Source organism: Puma concolor, chromosome B1, assembly GCF_028749965.1.
Source record: "Puma concolor isolate L17-30 chromosome B1, mPumCon1.1.hap2, whole genome shotgun sequence".
Taxonomy (NCBI): domain Eukaryota; kingdom Metazoa; phylum Chordata; class Mammalia; order Carnivora; family Felidae; genus Puma; species Puma concolor.
In genome coordinates, this window is record NC_141670.1 from 193,811,364 (window position 1) to 193,829,977 (window position 18,614).

Here is an 18,614-nt window from a genome sequence, read left to right on the forward strand (position 1 = left end):
CATGCTCTGTCTCTCTCTGTCGCAAAAATAAATAAATGTTGAAAAATAAAAAATTTAAAAAAATAAATAAATAAAAAATAAAATAAAATGTAAAATATTAAAGAACTGAAAAGACAGTTGGGAATACCCAGGCTAATGTTAGAGGTAAGTAGAAAATAAAGGCAAAGCTATTTAAGTTTGAAGTCCTTTTTAAATATTGTATACTTGTGCTTTTCTGGTTAACTAGGCAAAAGGATCAGAATTCAAGCCCAAGTTTGTCTAAGATAGACATTCTTACAGATCTTCTGCAGATTAAGCTAGGCTTCTCAGGGCCATGCCTTCAGTGTAAAAGCAACCAGACCTAAAATCATCCTTCCTCTCTGTAGTTCCAAAACTGTTGCCTGATGAGCAGAACAGGAAAAGGTGAAAAATATATGAGATTGAATTGGTCACAGACTGGCCTACTAGCAGATCTGTATCAAGTCAATCAAGGAACCTCAAGCTATAATATTGGTTTGAAGTGTTACTATGGTCTGAATTTTTGTGTTGCCCAAAATTCATATGTTGAAAACTTAATGCCCAAAGTAATATTAAGAGGTGGAGCCTTCTGGAGGTGATTAGATCATGAATGTGGAGCCCTCATGGGATTGGGATTAATGTGATTAGTACCCTTTTAAAGGTGGCCCCAGAGAGCTAGCTCACCCCTTCCACTTATGTGAGGACACATAGAGAAGTTGGCCTTCTGTATGTAACCCAGGGGAAAGCCTTCACCAAAATCTGACCATGCTGTCACTCTAGCCTGGACTTCTAGCCACCCAATTTCTGTTATTTTGTTATAACAGCCTCAATGGACTAACACAAATATTTATTAATTTCCTACTGTTATAACAAATTAACACAGATTTAGTGGCTTATGGTGACACTAACACTAATTTACTATCTTAGAGTTCTGGGATCCGAAGTCTGAAGTGGGCCTCAGTGGGCTAAAATCAAGTTGTTGGCAGTACTGTATTACATTATGAAAGAAGCCCCAGGGAGAATACATTTTCTTGTGTTCTCCAAGTTTTAGAGGTTGCCAGCATTCTGTGGCTTGTGGCTTCTTTGCATCGTTACAATTTTTTAATGTTTATTTATTTTTGAGAGAGAGAGAGTGAGCGCCACGAGATGGGGAGAGGCAGAGAGAGGGGGAGAAACAGAATCCAAAACAGGCCCCAGGATCTGAGCTGTCAGCTCAGAGCTCCATGCAGTGCTCGAACTCACAGATTGTGAGATCATGACCTGAGCCGAAGTCTGACGCTTAACTGACTGAGCCATACAGGCACCCCCACCTCTTTTCATCTTTAAAGCCAGCAATGGCTAGTTGAGTCTTTCTGATGATACCATTTCATTCTGACTCTTCTGCCTCTCTCATCCCAATTTAAAGCTTTTTATGATTATAGTGCATCTACCAGTATGATCTTATTTTAAGGTCAGCTGATTGGCAACTGACCATCAAATTCCATCTGTAATCTTAGTTCCGTCTTGCCATGTAACATGATTTATTCACGGGTAGTGGATATTGGAACATGAACATTTCTGTGGGACCATTCATTATTCTACCTACCACAAGATGGTTTCTAACTGATAATTGCCTTTACATGCCTTCTGGAAACAAACAGTAAGCATTTTGGGAAGGGGGTACATCCATCCTAGGCCTTAGGGAATATTTAATCTTTCGAAGGCAAAAGCCAGTAAGTACTGAATTAAGTGAAAAAAGAAATAGGCAAGATAAGCAAGAACCACGAGACAGCAGAACACACTCATACGCTGTAAGATTTTGGAATGATGAGATACTTATCTTTGTTATTTTTATTTTTAATTATTGTTTGGAGTTTATTTATTTTGAGATAGAGCACAAGTGGGGGAGGAACAGAGAGAGAGGGAGAGAGAGATATTCCTAAGCAGCTTCCACAGTGTCAGCGCAGAGCTCAATGCCAGCTCAGTCCTACGAACCATGAGGTCATGACCTGAGCCGAAATCAAGAGTCACACACTTAACCAACTGAGCCACTGAGTGCCGCTTTATTATTTTTTGAATGTTTTGATATTTTGAGAGAGAGAGACAGAGTGAATGAGTGGGAGAGGAGCAGAGAGAGAGAGAGAGGGAGGGAGGGAGGGAGAGAGAAATCCTAAGCAGGTTCCATGCTGTCAGTACAGAGCCCAATGTGGGGCTTGATCCCAGAACTGTGAGATCATGACGTGAGCCAAAATCAAGAGCTGGTCACTTAACCAACTTAGCCACCCTGCCCGTTCCCAGACACTGATTTTTAAAATGATTATGCTTACCATATTTAAAAAATGACAGACCTCAATATTTGCAAGGAATGGGGAGCTATAAAAAAAAGATGTTAAATATTTAGGGCACCTGGCTGGTTCACTTGGAAGAGCCTGTGACTCTTGATCTTGGCATCATGGATTTGAGCCCCATGTTAGGTGTAGAGATTACTAAAATAAATAAAAGTTTAAAAAAGATGTTAGATATTTTAAAAAGAACATAGTAAAACTTGTATAAATAAAATTATTAAACTGACAAATCAGCAGATGAACTTCTGCCTCTGACCAGGGGAAAGTTGGAGGGCTTGGACTTATTCTCCTGTGTAGACAGATAGGAACTGAAGTATGCACTTAAAATCATTTTTTTTTTTTTAAGCATTGGAAAACAGGTAACATAGAAGTGTGATCCCTGAGAAAAATGGAATTAATGATATAGGCTTTATGATCACTCCACCATTTTGCTTGGAGGTCATATCCAGACTGTAGCACAAGCAGGATGAACCCAAAAAGAGCCCAGTGGTCTCACTGACTTGAGAAGATAGAAATCAGCATTCATAGTGTTTCAAGGGGCTAGAATTTGTGGGGCCATACTACCAGAAAGCAGGCAGCTACACAGAAAAAGAGGTCAAGAGACCAGCACCTGTTACCCTCGAATCTTTAAAAACCAGTTAATGCATATGTAATATGGCATTCCACAAGGGCTGATAAATAACACTCTTAGAAAAAAATGATTACAAATGAGCTGTAATCTGAACAATTTCCAGAACTCACACAGGGTTGGGAGTCATTCAGGTTCCCACCAACCAGAGTAAAAACAATCATGGAATACAAGAGGTATTCAGTGGAGATCCATGAAAGCTAAACATAGTAGTGGGAAGCCTTTTTTTGCTTCTGTTTGAAAAACCTTTTTTAAAAGCCTCAAAATGATCTTCAAGTATTTTAAATTCCTGAATAAAGTATGACACTTTATTTTTTTTATTTATTTATTTTTAATATATGAAATTTATTGTCAAATTGGTTTCCATACAACACCCAGTGCTCATCCCAAAAGGTGCCCTCCTCAATACCCATCACCCACCCTCCCCTCCCTCCCACCCCCCATCAACCCTCAGTTTGTTCTCAGTTTTTAACAGTCTCTTATGCTTTGGCTCTCTCCCACTCTAACCTCTTTTTTTTTTTTTTTCCCCTTCCCCTCCCCCATGGGTTTCTGTTAAGTTTCTCAGGATCCACATAAGAGTGAAAACGTATGGTATCTGTCTTTCTCTGTATGGCTTATTTCACTTAGCATCACACTCTCCAGTTCCATCCACGTTGCTACAAAAGGCCATATTTCATTTTTTCTCATTGCCACGTAGTACTCCATTGTGTATATAAACCACAATTTCTTTATCCATTCATCAGTTGATGGACATTTAGGCTCTTTCCATAATTTGGCTATTGTTGAGAGTGCTGCTGTAAACATTGGGGTACAAATGCCCCTATGCATCAGTACTCCTGTATCCCTTGGATAAATTCCTAGCAGTGCTATTGCTGGGTCATAGGGTAGGTCTATTTTTAATTTTCTGAGGAACCTCCACACTGCTTTCCAGAGCGGCTGCACCAATTTGCATTCCCACCAACAGTGCAAGAGGGTTCCCGTTTCTCCACATCCTCGCCAGCATCTATAGTCTCCTGATTTGTTCATTTTGGCCACTCTGACTGGCGTGAGGTGATATCTGAGTGTGGTTTTGATTTGTATTTCCCTGATAAGGAGCGACGTTGAACTTCTTTTCATGTGCCTGTTGGCCATCCAGATGTCTTCTTTAGAGAAGTGTCTATTCATGTTTTCTGCCCATTTCTTCACTGGGTTATTTGGTTTTCGTGTGTGGAGTTTGGTGAGCTCTTTATAGATTTTGGATACTAGCCCTTTGTCCGATATGTCATTTGCAAATATGTTTTCCCATTCCGTTGGTTGCCTTTTAGTTTTGTTGGTTGTTTCCTTTGCTGTGCAGAAGCTTTTTATCTTCATAGGTCCCAGTAATTCACTTTTGCTTTTAATTCCCTTGCCTTTGGGGATGTGTCGAGTAAGAGATTGCTACGGCTGAGGTCAGAGAGGTCTTTTCCTGCTTTCTCCTCTAAGGTTTTGATGGTTTCCTGTCTCACATTCAGGTCCTTTATCCATTTTGAGTTTATTTTTGTGAATGGTGTGAGAAACTGGTCTAGTTTCAGCCTTCTGCATGTTGCTGTCCAGTTCTCCCAGCACCATTTGTTAAAGAGACTGTCTTTTTGCCATTGGATGTTCTTTCCTGCTTTGTCAAAGATGAGTTGGCCATACGTTTGTGGGTCTAATTCTGGGGTTTCTATTCTCTTCCATTGGTCTATGTGTCTGTTTTTGTGCCAATACCATGCTGTCTTGATGATGACAGCTTTGTAGTAGAGGCTAAAGTCTGGGATTGTGATGCCTCCTGCTTTGGTCTTCTTCTTCAAAATTACTTTGGCTATTTGGGGCCTTTTGTGGTTCCATATGAATTTTAGGATTGCTTGTTCTAGTTTCGAGAAGAATGCTGGTGCAATTTTGATTGGGATTGCATTGAATGTGTAGATAGCTTTGGGTAGTATTGACATTTTGACAATATTTATTCTTGCAATCCATGAGCAGGGAATGTCTTTCCATTTCTTTAAATCTTCTTCAATTACCTTCATAAGTTTTCTATAGTTTTCAGCATACAGATCTTTTACATCTTTGGGTTAGATTTATTCCTAGGTATTTTATGCTTCTTGGTGCAATTGTGAATGGGATCAGTTTCTTTATTTGTCTTTCTGTTGTTTCATTGTTAGTGTATAAGAATGCAACTGATTTCTGTACATTGATTTTGTATCCTGCAACTTTGCTGAATTCATGTATCAGTTCTAGCAGACTTTTGGTGGAGTCTATCGGATTTTCCATGTATAATATCATGTCATCTGCAAAAAGTGAAAGCTTGACTTCATCTTTGCCAATTTTGATGCCTTTGATTTCCTTTTGTTGTCTGATTGCTGATGCTAGAACTTCCAGCACTATGTTAAACAACAGCGGTGAGAGTGGGCATCCCTGTCGTGTAGTATGACACTCTTTAAAGGAAAAAAAAATCCAGCATTCACAGTGTAAAATTCATAATGTCTGGCATCCACATGCAATTATTAGATGTGCAAAAGAGCAGGAAAATGTGTCTCATCATCAGGAGAAATTGATATTAATAGAAATTAATTAATAGAAATTGATAGTTAATAATTAGACTAGAAATAATAGAATTAGCAGATAAGGATGTTAAAACTGCTTTTAGAATTTGCACAGTGTACTCACGGATCAAGGGATAACATACACATAATGAAGAGCAATATGGAGAATGTAAAAAGGAAAACGGTGTAAAAAGGAAACAAATGGTGCTGGATCAAATAGATGTCAGTATAGAAAATATAGAAAAAAAGATGTCTGTATGGAAAAAATATCATTCCTATCACATCATTCACAAAAAAATAATCAAAAAGGACCATAAACCTAAATGTAAAACTTAAATCTAAAACTTTTTTAAAAAGGAGCGCAAGCAGAGGAGGGGCAGAGAGAGTAGAAGACAGAGAGAATCCCAAGTAGGCTCCACACTGTCAGTGCAGAGCCCAGTGTGGGCCTCAATCCCATGAACCATGAGATCATGACTTGAGCCGAAATCAGGAGTTGGACACTTAACCAACTAAGCCACCCAGGCACCCCTAAATCTCTAAAATTTTTAAGAGAAAACCTTTGCAGCCCTATGGCAGCACTAAAAATCTGAAGAGGTATAGCTAATAAACTAATGGTGGCAATATAATGGGATACCTAAAATTGTTATTTAACCTAAAACAATATTGTGGGAGGTGAGAGTCAGAGAAGGGAACATATAATAGATGTGACAGAAAACAAATAACAAGATGATAGTTATAAACCCACTGATATTGATAATTACATTAAATGTTAATGGTCTAAACATTTCAATTAAAAAGTAGAGATTTACCGACTGGATAAAAATGGAAGATTCAACTGTGTGTTGTAAGAAACTCCATGTAAGTATAAAGGGATAACATAAAGGTTAAAAAGGATGCAAAAAGATAAAATAAAAATGCTGTGGGACATCTGGGTGGCTCAGTCAATTAAGTGTCTGACTCTTGGTTTCAGCTCAGGTCATGATCTCATGGTTTGTGGGATCAAGCCCCGTGTCGGGCTCTGCACTGATAGCTCAGAGTCTGCTTGGGTTTTCTCTCTCCCTCCCTCCCTCCCTCTCTCTCTCTCTCTCTCTCTCTCTCTGCCCCTCCTCCACTGTCCCCACCTCTCTCTTTCTATCTCAAAAATAAACTTTAAAAAATTTTTTTTAAAAATGAAGAAAAACGCTAATCATGAGAAAGTTGTTATGGCTGATGTGGCATGAGACACAGTAGACATCAAGGAATAGGGCTTTAGAACAAAGGTAAAGAACATTTTGTTAATGATGATGAAGTAAATTCACAAAGAACCAATAAAAAACGTATGCACCAAAAAAGCCCCACACATAAACACCTAATTAACAGAGCTTCAAAATGCACAAAGCAAAAGCTGACAGAACCTAATGGAGAATGATCTACAGAAATACAGAAGACTTCAAAACAAAACAAAACAAACAAAAAAACAAAACCGTAGAAGACTTAAAGAACACTATCAGTCAAGTAGGCCTGACATTCATAGTACAATCTACTCAATAACTGCAAATACACATTCTTTTCAAGTGTACATGGAATTCTCCAATGTACTTCATATGCTACTTGTAAACCTCAACAAATATAAAATGATTGCAATCTTACACAACATGCTTTATGGATCACAAGGATTCAGTTGGAATTTAGTAACAAAGATTTCTGGAAAATGACCAAATTTTTGGAAATTAAACAACACATTTATAGCCTGTGTGTAAGAGAAGACAACATAAGAGAAATTGCAAACATTTTGAACTGGATGAAAATGTAAAGATAGGTGATCAGAATTTATGAGATGGAGCTAAAATAATGAATATAGAGAAGCTTATAGCTTTAAATGCTTTAATTAGAAAAGGACAATTGGGGTGCCTGGGTGGCTCAGTCAGTTGAGTGACTCTTGATTGCAGCTCAGGTCATGATTCCAGGGTTGTAGGATTGAGCCCTGCATTGGCCTCTGTGCTGAGTGTGGATCCTACTTAAGATTCTGTCTCTTTCTCCCTCTGCCCCTCTCCTTCTCACACTTTCCCTCTCTAAAAATAAAAAATTTTTAAAAGGGCAATGGAAAAAATCTGTGATCTAAGCTTCCTCCTGGAAAACTTAGAAAAATTAGGTGCAAATGCAACAAAAGTAATTAGAAGGAAGGATGTAATAAAGGTATGGCAGAAATCAAAATCACAGAAATGGATGGAGAATAAAGAAAATCATTGAAACCATCAGTGGTATTTTGAAAAGACCAATAAAATTGCTAAAATTTTGTCTGGGCTGATTAATGAAAAAGGAGAGAAGATACTTAAACCAACACAGGGGGCAGGGGGCACTTAGTGAGGTCAGTTAAGCCATTAAGTGTCCAACTTTGGCTCAGGTCATGATCTCATGGTCCGTGAGTTTGAGCCCCATGTCCAGCTTTGTGCAGACAGCTCAGAGCCAGGAGCCTGCTTCGGATTCTGTGTCTCCCTCTCTCTCTCTCTCTCTGCACCTCCCCTGCTCGTGCTCTGTATCTCTCTCTCTCTCAAAAATAAACATTTTAAAAATTAAAAAAAAAATACTGGGAATGATAGAGGGCTATCACTACAGATTCTACAGACATTAAAGGGTAATAAGAAACTCTTTTGGACAACTTTCTGCAAATAAATACTATAACTTATAAGATACCAATGGCCAAAAATGACTTAGGTAAGAAATAGATAATCTGAGTATTTTTTATTGATTAAAAAAACTGAATTATAATTTAAAACCTGACCATAAAGCAAACTTCAGGTCTGATTTATAGTTAATGAATAAATATTAAAATATACAAACTCAGGAAATAGAGAATAGCTATCTTCTCGGTTTGCTTTATGAGGCCAGCATTATTCTGTTACAAAACAGAATAGAGACATTTCAATAGAAAGAATGCTAACAGTTTTTAGTCATCAAGGAGCTGCAGATTACAACCACATGCACATTCATTAGAGTGTGAAAGTTGATAAGGTTCTGGTGCAACTGGATCTCTTGTATTATTACTGGTGGGAATGTAAAAGACTACAGCCATTTTGCAAAAATGACTATTTGGTTTCTTAAAATTTTAACAACAAACCAAACCGACTCTACAACTAACTTCAGCAATAACAATCTTAGATATTTATTAGAGAAATATGATATATTTATAAAGATTTATACACGCATGTACATACCAGCTTTATTTATAATAATCACACATTCTAAATAACCCAAATGACCATTAACATGAGAATTGATGATTTATAATATATACATATAACAGAATACATCTCCACAATTAAAAGGACAATACTACTGGGGCGCCTGGGTGGCGCAGTCGGTTAAGCGTCCGACTTCAACCAGGTCACGATCTCACGGTCCGTGAGTTCGAGCCCCGCGTCGGGCTCTGGGCTGATGGCTCAGAGCCTGGAGCCTGTTTCCGATTCTGTGTCTCCCTCTCTCTCTGCCCCTCGCCCGTTCAAGCTCTGCCTCTCTCTGTCCCAAAAATAAAATAAACGTTGAAAAAAAAAATTTAAAAAAAAAAAAAAAAAAGGACAATACTACTGATACATGTAACACCATGAATAAATTTCAGACTATTGGTCAAAAGCAGCAAGATACAAAAGAGTGTGTATTTTGTGATTCCATTTAGATGCAGCTCTAGAAAAGACAAGTCTAGTTTATAATGACAAAATAGATTAGTGTTTCTTTGGGCTTTGGATTATTTCAGGCAATTTACTCAAAATGGCACAAGGGTACCATTTGAGCTGATGGAAATATTCTGCCTTGATTGTGTTCTTGATTAAATGAAAGTATGCATTTGTCAAAATTTATTGAACTTTATCCTTAAAATGGATACGTGGTATTGTATGAAAGTTATATCTCTTTAAAGTTGACTCTAAATCAGAGGGTATGTTTGTCAGATTGTACAATAGAGGGAATTTGTGAAATGGAATATATATAGAGTAGAAGAAATTAACCATAATACAGTTATGAAAAGAGAGAGGTAAAATACAGAAGAGAGCAACATAAAGTATATAATGAGGATGACTTAGACACTTTTATTCAGTCTTATGAAGGGTGTTGTCAGCAACAGATGCTCACTAAAAGAATTACTTTACGCAGAAGAAAAGTAGTCCAAGAAGCATGCTTTGAGTTATAATCAGTAACGAAGAGCAAAGACAAGGGTAAATATGTCTCTAAACATAAAAGAACATAATGCTCGGGAAAGTACACAGAGCGATAGCGTATATGGGGAGGAGGTCTGAGTCTTGCAATGATGGGTAAAGATTTGATTAACTTTAGATTTATATCCTGATTTCAGGGTTAACTTGAGAAAAGCATAGAAATAAAGGAAACAATTTTCAAACTGAGAAGAACAAATGGAATGAAGAATATTCAGTCAATTCCAGAATTTGCAAGAAAGGAGAGAAACAGAAACATAGCACCTTGATACAAATAGAAAAAAAGTAGATAAAAATTTAAACCCAAATATATTGGTAACTTTTAAATTTAAATTACTAACTTCAGACAAAATGTCAGAGTGTTTTTATTTTATTTTTTTTCCCTCAGAGTGTTTTTAAAAAGATATTCCACATTAATAATACAGGAAGTTTGTAAAATAATTGAAAAAGACCTATCATGGAAACAATACCAAAAAATGTTTTATTTTATAGCTGTATAATATTAGACCATATAGTCAATGTATAATATTAGACCATATAGTATAATGCAAAACTCATTGTTAGAAATAAATTAGGTGACTTCATAATTGTATAAAGTTCTATTCACCAGGAAGCTATGAAAGTTATAAAATTATAAACACTTGATAATACAGCCTAAAAAATACATAAAACAACAAAGAAATAGAAAAAGTCACAATTTTATGGAAGATTTAAGATACTTTTCTCAACAACTGAGAAGAGACATAACAGAAATGAATAAGGATAATTTAAAGAGTACAGTTAACATGCTAACCTAATGAACAAATACAGAATGCTGTATCCACCAATTTAGAGTGCGTGTTCTTTTCAAGTATATGTAGAGAATTTTCAAAAGTTGTCTATATCAACCACATAAACAATCTCAGAAAATTTCAAAGGATTGAAATTATATTGGGCATTTTCTTCAAATAAATTAAGAAATATGCTTCCAAAACCCATGGGTCCAAAAAGTAGTCATAATAGAAATTAGGAAATATTTTGACCAAATGATGAGAGAATACGAATGTATCAAAAGTTGTGTAATGCAGCTTAAAGGAGTACTTAGATGGAAATTGATAGCTTTAAATACATGTTAGGAAAGAAGAACAGCTGAAAGTTAATGAGATAAACATTCATTTAAAAAGGAAAAATAAGGGGCGCCTGGGTGGCGCAGTCGGTTAAGCGTCCGACTTCAGCCAGGTCACGATCTCGCGGTCCGTGAGTTCGAGCCCCGCGTCGGGCTCTGGGCTGATGGCTCGGAGCCTGGAGCCTGTTTCCGATTCTGTGTCTCCCTCTCTCTCTGCCCCTCCCCCGTTCATGCTCTGTCTCTGTCCCAAAAATAAATAAACGTTGAAAAAAAAAAAATTTTTTTTAAAAGGAAAAATAAGAGCCAAATAAACTCAAAATAGAGGACATGAAATAAAAGCAGGAGCATAAATTAGTGGATAAGAAAACACACATACAAAAGAGATCAAGGAATCAAAAGAAGGTTCTTTTTAAATTAAAAAAATAAAATTGAGGCGCCTGGGTGGCGCAGTCGGTTGAGTGTCCGACTTCAGCCAGGTCACGATCTCGCGGTCCGTGAGTTCGAGCCCCGCGTCAGGCTCTGGGCTGATGGCTCAGAGCCTGGAGCCTGTTTCCCATTCTGTGTCTCCCTCTCTCTCTGCCCCTCCCCCGTTCATGCTCTGTCTCTCTCTATCCCAAAAATAAATAAACGTTGAAAAAAAAAATTAAATTAAAAAAAAAATTGAGAAATCTTTAATGAGCTTGATTGAGAAAAAAGAGAAAGCATAAATAACCAAAGTAAGGAATAAGAAGCAAAAAGGACACAGCTGCTGATGTTGTTGGACATTAGATAAAAACATATACTGAAACATTTTATGCAAGTAAATTGAGAAATATAGTTGAAATGGGCAGTAACATAAGAAACAGAATACCTTGGGTGCGGGTGGCTCACTCAGTTAAGCCTCCGACTTTGGTTCAGGTCATGATCTCGTGGTTGGTGAGTTTAAGCCTTGTGTCAGGCTCTGTGCTAACAGCTTAGAGCCTGGAGCCCGCTTCAGTTTCTGCATCTCTCTCTTTGGAGGATCCGAAGCAGACTCCTCACTGAGAACAGAGAACCTGTTGAGGGGTTGTACCCACTAACGTGAGATTATGAACTGGGCCAAAGTTGGATGCTTAACCGACTGAGCCCCCCAGGTGCCCCAAGTGGTGTTATTTTAAAAGAATGTAGCCAACATTATATTTAATGATGAAACTTTGAATGCTTTCACACTTAGATCGGACATAAGTAGTTAACCTTCAAAATAAAACTAACAGTTATTTTACCAGCGAAAGATGGATTTATTTAGGAATAGCAGAGACTTGTCATCCTGGACAAGCAAGCTGGGGCAAAACCATAGGCAAGTCCCCTGAACAAGTTTCTTTTTTTATAGAGGAAAAGGAGGAAGTTGGGTGGGCTCTTATAAACATTGGAGCCAACTGGGAGTTCAGAGTATAGTGGCCTTTCGTTGGCTGAGTTATGACAGTCTCTCATTGGCTAAACTGTTGCCAGGGGAGGAGGAAAGCCTTCTTTTTTCCTTCTGGGACAGTCAGGTAGATTCCACATGCAAAGTCCCTCTCTTCATTTAGGCTGCAGTTGACAACTGGTGATAGGACATGAGAGTTCCCACTGCTGGCCTCCTGCCTCCATTCTAAATGAAATTTCCTTTTATTAATTTTCACAAAGTCAAGGATGTCTACTATCATCACTAATTTTCAGTATCATAATGGAGGCTTTAGCTAAGGTGGTAAGGCAAGAACAGGAAAAAAGAAAGCAGTAAGGATTTGAAAGGAGAAAACAAAACTACCATTCTCTATAGATAATGTGTTTGTGTATGTAAAGAATATCCAGATAAGTTTTTATAGAGAATTTAGCAATGTTGCTAGATATTGAGTCAATATACAAACATCAATTATGTTTCCATAATTGATTTCCAGAAACAAAACTTTTGATTAAAGATGTTTATGGTAGCACCAACACTATGCACTATGAATAAATAATTAACAGGATATATGTAAGACCTTGGTGTTATCTAGGGAGGAGCTGAGAAACTCAATAAAACAAAAGTGTAAGTCCTTATTTGTTTTCTTCTTTTCAAACAAATCTAGGAAACATTCAGCATTTAAATTCAGTTGGCTTATTGGGGCGCCTGGGTGGCGCAGTCGGTTAAGCGTCCGACTTCAGCCAGGTCACGATCTCGCAGTCTGTGAGTTCGAGCCCCGCGTCAGGCTCTGGGCTGATGGCTCAGAGCCTGGAGCCTGTTTCCGATTCTGTGTCTCCCTCTCTCTCTGCCCCTCCCCCATTCATGCTCTGTCTCTCTCTGTCCCAAAAAATAAATAAAACGTTGAAAAAAAAAATTAAAAAAAAATAAATAAATTCAGTTGGCTTACATTATATAGGCTTATACATTTTGTCCAATATATGTCACAGAAAAACATCTTAAAATAATTGTTTACAATGTTATTTTTGGAGCACATTGGTAAATAGAATATCTTAGTAATAGAAAGAGATTTGGGGTTCTTTCAGTCTGAGTCTTTACCCAAACTGGAAGTCTTTTATATAGCATCCTTTTTTTTTTAAATTTTTTTAAATGTTTATTTTTGTTTTTTTATTTTTTGGTTTATTTTATTTTATTTTTTAATTTTATTTTTTTAATATGAAATTTATTGTCAAATTGGTTTCCATATACAACACCTAGTGCTCATCCCAACAGGTGCCCTCCTCGATGCCCATCACCCACCCTCCCCACCCTCCCACCCCCCCACCCCCCATCAACCCTCAGTTTATTCTCAGTTTTTTTTTTTTTGTTTTTTGTTTTTTATTAAAATTTTTTTTTTTAACGTTTATTTATTTTTGGGACAGAGAGAGACAGAGCATGAACGGGGGAGGGGCAGAGAGAGAGGGAGACACAGAATCGGAAACAGGCTCCAGGCTCCGAGCCATCAGCCCAGAGCCTGACGCAGGGCTTGAACTCAGGGACCGCGAGATCGTGACCTGGTTGAAGTCGGACGCTTAACCGACTGCGCCACCCAGGCGCCCCTATTCTCAGTTTTTTAAGAGTCTCTTATGGTTTGGCTCCCTCCCTCTCTAACCTTTTTTTTTCCTTCCCCTCCCCCCATGGTCTTCTGTTAAGTTTCTCAGGACCCACATAAGAGTGAAAACATATGGTATCTGTCTTTCTCTGTATGGCTTATTTCACTTAGCATAACACTCTCCAGTTCCATCCACGTTGCTACAAAAGGCCATATTTCATTCTTTCTCATTGCCATGTAGTATTCCATTGTGTATATAAACCACAGTTTCTTTATCCATTCATCAGTTGATGGACATTTAGGCTCTTTCCATAATTTGGCTATTGTTGAAAGTGCTGCTATAAACATTGGGGTACAAGTGCCCCTATACATCAGCACTCCTGTATCCCTGGGGTAAATTCCTAGCAGTGCTATTGCTGGGTCATAGGGTAGGTCTATTTTTAATTTTTTTGAGGAACCTCCACACTGTTTTCCAGAGTGGCTGCACCCGTTTGCATTCCCACCAACGGTGCAAGAGGGTTCCTGTTTCTCCACATCCTCTCCAGCATCTATAGTCTCCTGGTTTGTTCATTTTAGCCACTCTGACTGGCGTGAGGTGGTATATCAGTGTGGTTTTGATTTGTATTTCCCTGATGAGGCATTCTTGAAAGCTCTCTCTGGTGATAGTTCATTCACTTTCTGCCTGAAATTTCCACTATTGGAACTAGTACTGAATCGTTTCACGAAGATTTTATTAAGTACGTGTTTACCAAGTATCATGATAACTATCTTGTCAAATCTAAGACATCAGTTGTAAGTTGTATTATTTCTTCATGTTCTACTAAATGAAAAAAATGTTGCCACTCCTTGGCTATAACACACCATTGATTTTAATATACATCTTGATTTCAAAGATACTAAAAAACATTTTTTTTAAAGCATCTTATGGGGGTGACTGGGTGACTCAGTCGGTTGACCATCCAGCTCTCAATTTTGGCTCACATCATGATCTCGTGGTTTGTGGGATCGAGCCCCATCCCGGGCTCCTTGTTGACAGCATGGAGCTTGCCTAGATTCTCTCTCTCCTCTCTCCTTCCCCTGCTTGCACACGTTCTCTCTCAAAATAAATAAACATTTTTAAAAAATAAAACATTTTATGATTTATTAAACATTTCTATAGAAGTATTTCCACTGTTTTATAATTTAGGAATACCACTAAAAAAAAAAACCTTGGTTTCCTGGTTATTTTGCCGTTCTGGTCATTTTTCTTGAGATGCCTTGTAGTTTATTAAGTTGCTTAAAATTGAATAAGATACAGGTACAGACTTCAAAAAGAAAATTGTAAAATACTAAAATCAGTATATTCAGAAGGTAGAATACTCTTGTAAATTCATGAATTAGGGTCTTGTTAACCTGACAAGATATTCAGTAATTTTTTTCCTTAAAACAAGGCAGTCCATAACCATGAAAAAATTGTTGTGTTTTCATTTATACAAGTATGTAGATTTAAATTTTGCACATCATGCTTTTCACAGCAAGATTTTCTCATTCTTTTACTCATTCTTTTAATTGGGGTTAAAGATGCTACTTTCTTTTACGTTAACATTTTTTATAACAAATACAAACTGGAATGTAGTACATGTTTTGTTATTTATTCTGTCTACAAAATTATTACTGCTTATAATATTTCAACCTCAGAATATTTCTAAGTAACAAAGATATTTACTTGTTTTAGTTGTGAATATTTACATTTGAATATTTTAATTTCACAATCATGTGATTTCTGATAGTCATTGTTTGATTGTTTATTGTGTGTTGCCTACTTCAGCTTAATACACGTTAAGGAAAAATGACACCTTATAGTATGTAAAATTTATAAATTTCTAAATCATATAGAGTTCATGGTTTTTGATTATTATAAAATTAACTCTTCCAGTAGGTTATATATTTTTCTCTCTTTTACAACACAGGTTTTGAGAGTATTTTAGAAGGGCTTTATGGACCACGGCTACGAAGAGACCTCAGTTTATTTGAAGGTAATGCTTTTTAAATTTTATTTTAAAACTCTGTCCCATTTAATACACAAAAAATGGTTGTTCTATGCTAACTTTATATTAAATATGAATTTGTGGTCTTGTTTAATTAGTATTTTTAAATGAATAAATAAAATCCAAATATTTTGTTTTATAAATCTTTTTAAAAACTTTAGTACACTGATCAAAATGAAAACTGAAGCTTGTTTTTGGCTTAATGGTACAATTTAATTTTTATTACATATTATGTGTCCTCACTTATTCTTAAAGAAGATTTAAGTAAATATTTTCTGTTGCTCATGAGATAGGCAGCCTGGAAATAAGATTGTCATTCTGAAAAATCCTGCCATGTGTGTTCAGAATCTTATATTTATGTATAATACTATTTGTTATGTAGTATAGCCATCTCTTTCAAATGCTGTAGCATAAATCCTAGTGGAAGATTTTGATTTATGATATAATTACTGTGATACCCTAGTTCAATTGTTTTATTGCTTGCTTGGAAATGTAGAGCACTAGGAAAGAACAGTTTTGTAGACATCTGAAATTATATTCCTGTTTATTCACAAAATGGGTAGTGCTAGTATAGATTTACTGCTTTGATTTTGATCAAATTATTTCTGAGTCTTGTATGGGGTCAGTTTTATGTACTAACTCTGTTACCTTCTATCCTGTGGTACCTGCCATTCTACCAAGACCCAAGACATCTCTACAGGCCCTTCTCTCTTCTTTATAAATAAGTCTTTAAGTTGAGGGAGTGATGGTGGGAGTTGAGGAAGTGATGATGGGAGTAGTCAAAGTTTTCTGCTCTTTCTTTATTAATGTTGAGCAGGATAATTGAGTTATAAATTGTAGATCTGAAAGTATCTGTGAAAGATCATTTGTCTCAACCACCTGTCTTCAGTGAGATGAATCGATACACATGTAGAACACGACTTTAAGAATGAAGATTCCAAAATGTGCTTGTTCTTGTGTTTTATTATTCTTATAGCTAAGATCATTTTTTATTTCTTTTAACTTTAATCATTTCTCATCTTGTCATAATTCAACACTGAATTAAGTATTTTTACCTGATATATTTTTTAGCAGTACTAACTGTAATTTCACCTATATTTCTGAGCTTACAAATGAACAAAGGAAACATTTAAAGAAACAAAAATTTAACCTATGCTTGACCTATTTCTTCAGCCTTCCTTTCTTAACCTGCTCTCCTCATTCATGTCAGAAGTCAACATTATACTTAATTGTCTTCTGGTAACCCAAATTACAACTTAAGACTCTTAGCCTGTTGCTTCCCCTACTTTCATTTGTTTATACATTGTATATGTATGTGTATATTTATGTTCATTCAGAAATTGTTTATTATGCAAAGGGCAGAATGTTCTAAGGAAATAAATGCTTTGTTTTTTGTTTCTAGGCTAGTATTCCTTTAGTATGCACGTTTTACATGTTTATTTTAGGGAATTTGAAAATACAGATAAGCCAGAAAGAAAAACATTACTCCTAGTCCCACAATCCATAGATAACCTTTAAACATTTTTATATAAATGTAAGATATGTGCTTGTGTATATTTATTCTTTTATTATAGTAGTGTATACTCTACGCACAGTGTATATAGTTTCTGTGCATATTGTGTTCACTGGTATATCATTTTGGTGTATAACGCCTAGATCATCTTTCATCTTTCTTAACAGTATTTCATTGTAGATCTATTTATAATTAATTTACTTAGTTGATTTAATCACCCATTGCAGTATATCTCATTCCATTTATTTAAATTCAGATAGATCTTATACTTTATGTCCTTTTTAGTGATTTTTTTGGTGAGAGTAGTTAACAAAATTAGCTAAGCTTTGGAACTTGCATATAAGCACATATTCATTTTCTTTTTTTCACCCTCAGATACTCTTTCATCAGGTTTCTTAGGTAAATTTTTCCTCCTTTTTCTGCTTTTATGATTAAAAAAAAAAGCTTCTAATTAAATTGTAGCTTTAAGAATGATAATATAATAGCAATAAATCTGTAATCTGTGCAAGGATGAAGACAGCCATGTATTTTGAAGGAAAATTAAATAAAAAATGTAGAGCCTTTTGAAAAGGCATGTAAAAACTATCCATTATAGACATCTCCAGCTTCTTTCTTACCTCTTATAAATAAGTGTGCTTGTTTTGTTGCCAATGTTAAATATGGTTTAATATTTAGATGCTGAGACTACAAGTATAGGGATTTCTCACTAAAGAAATTTGTATGCAGAATTCAAATAGATTAGTGTATGTTTTCAGATAAATCATTGGAAATCTGAACCTTTATTACTTTGCAAAACCCAGAAACTAAGTATATTACGTGGCAAAAGATTCTTGTATATTACTCCAAATTATTTTTTATTAAAAAATTAAACTTTTAAGCAAAAATTCCCTCTTTTTTTCTGCTTTAGTCAGTCCTTTCTCATGTCTTATTTGTGAGCTGGTTTCTTCCACCTATGGGATCATCTGATTTATTTGTGACTGTGAATATTTACAAAAATACGATAAGAGTGCAGTAGGCCTATGTAAGCTGGCTGATAGATCCTTACTGGTTTTTCTCTAGGTGTGTCTACATTTGGAAGGGAGATTATATCAGAGGTCTGCAAGCTATAGCATGTGGGGCAAATACAGCTTGTTGACTTTTGAATGGCCTCTAAGCTATGAGTAATTTTTACATTTTAAAATTTTTTTTTTTCAACGTTTATTTATTTTTGGGACAGAGAGAGACAGAGCATGAACGGGGGAGGGGCAGAGAGAGAGGGAGACACAGAATCGGAAACAGGCTCCAGGCTCCGAGCCATCAGCCCAGAGCC

General features: G+C 36.3%; 1 protein-coding gene across 11 annotated transcripts in view; it reads left to right on the forward strand.

The window, feature by feature from the left end:
- Positions 1 to 18,614, forward strand: part of LCORL (ligand dependent nuclear receptor corepressor like) — a 165,282-nt gene that overhangs the window by 34,769 nt on the left and 111,899 nt on the right. For 10 of the 11 annotated variants that reach the window (XM_086705366.1, XM_025921846.2, XM_086705371.1 and 7 more), the window contains exon 2: positions 15,715 to 15,780. In XM_086705366.1, coding sequence (XP_086561492.1) covers positions 15,715 to 15,780 — 66 coding nt within the window. Of the gene's footprint in view, positions 1 to 9,073; positions 9,959 to 15,714; positions 15,781 to 18,614 lie in introns of those variants that run through there. The other variant, XM_086705368.1, reaches the window with a different exon arrangement.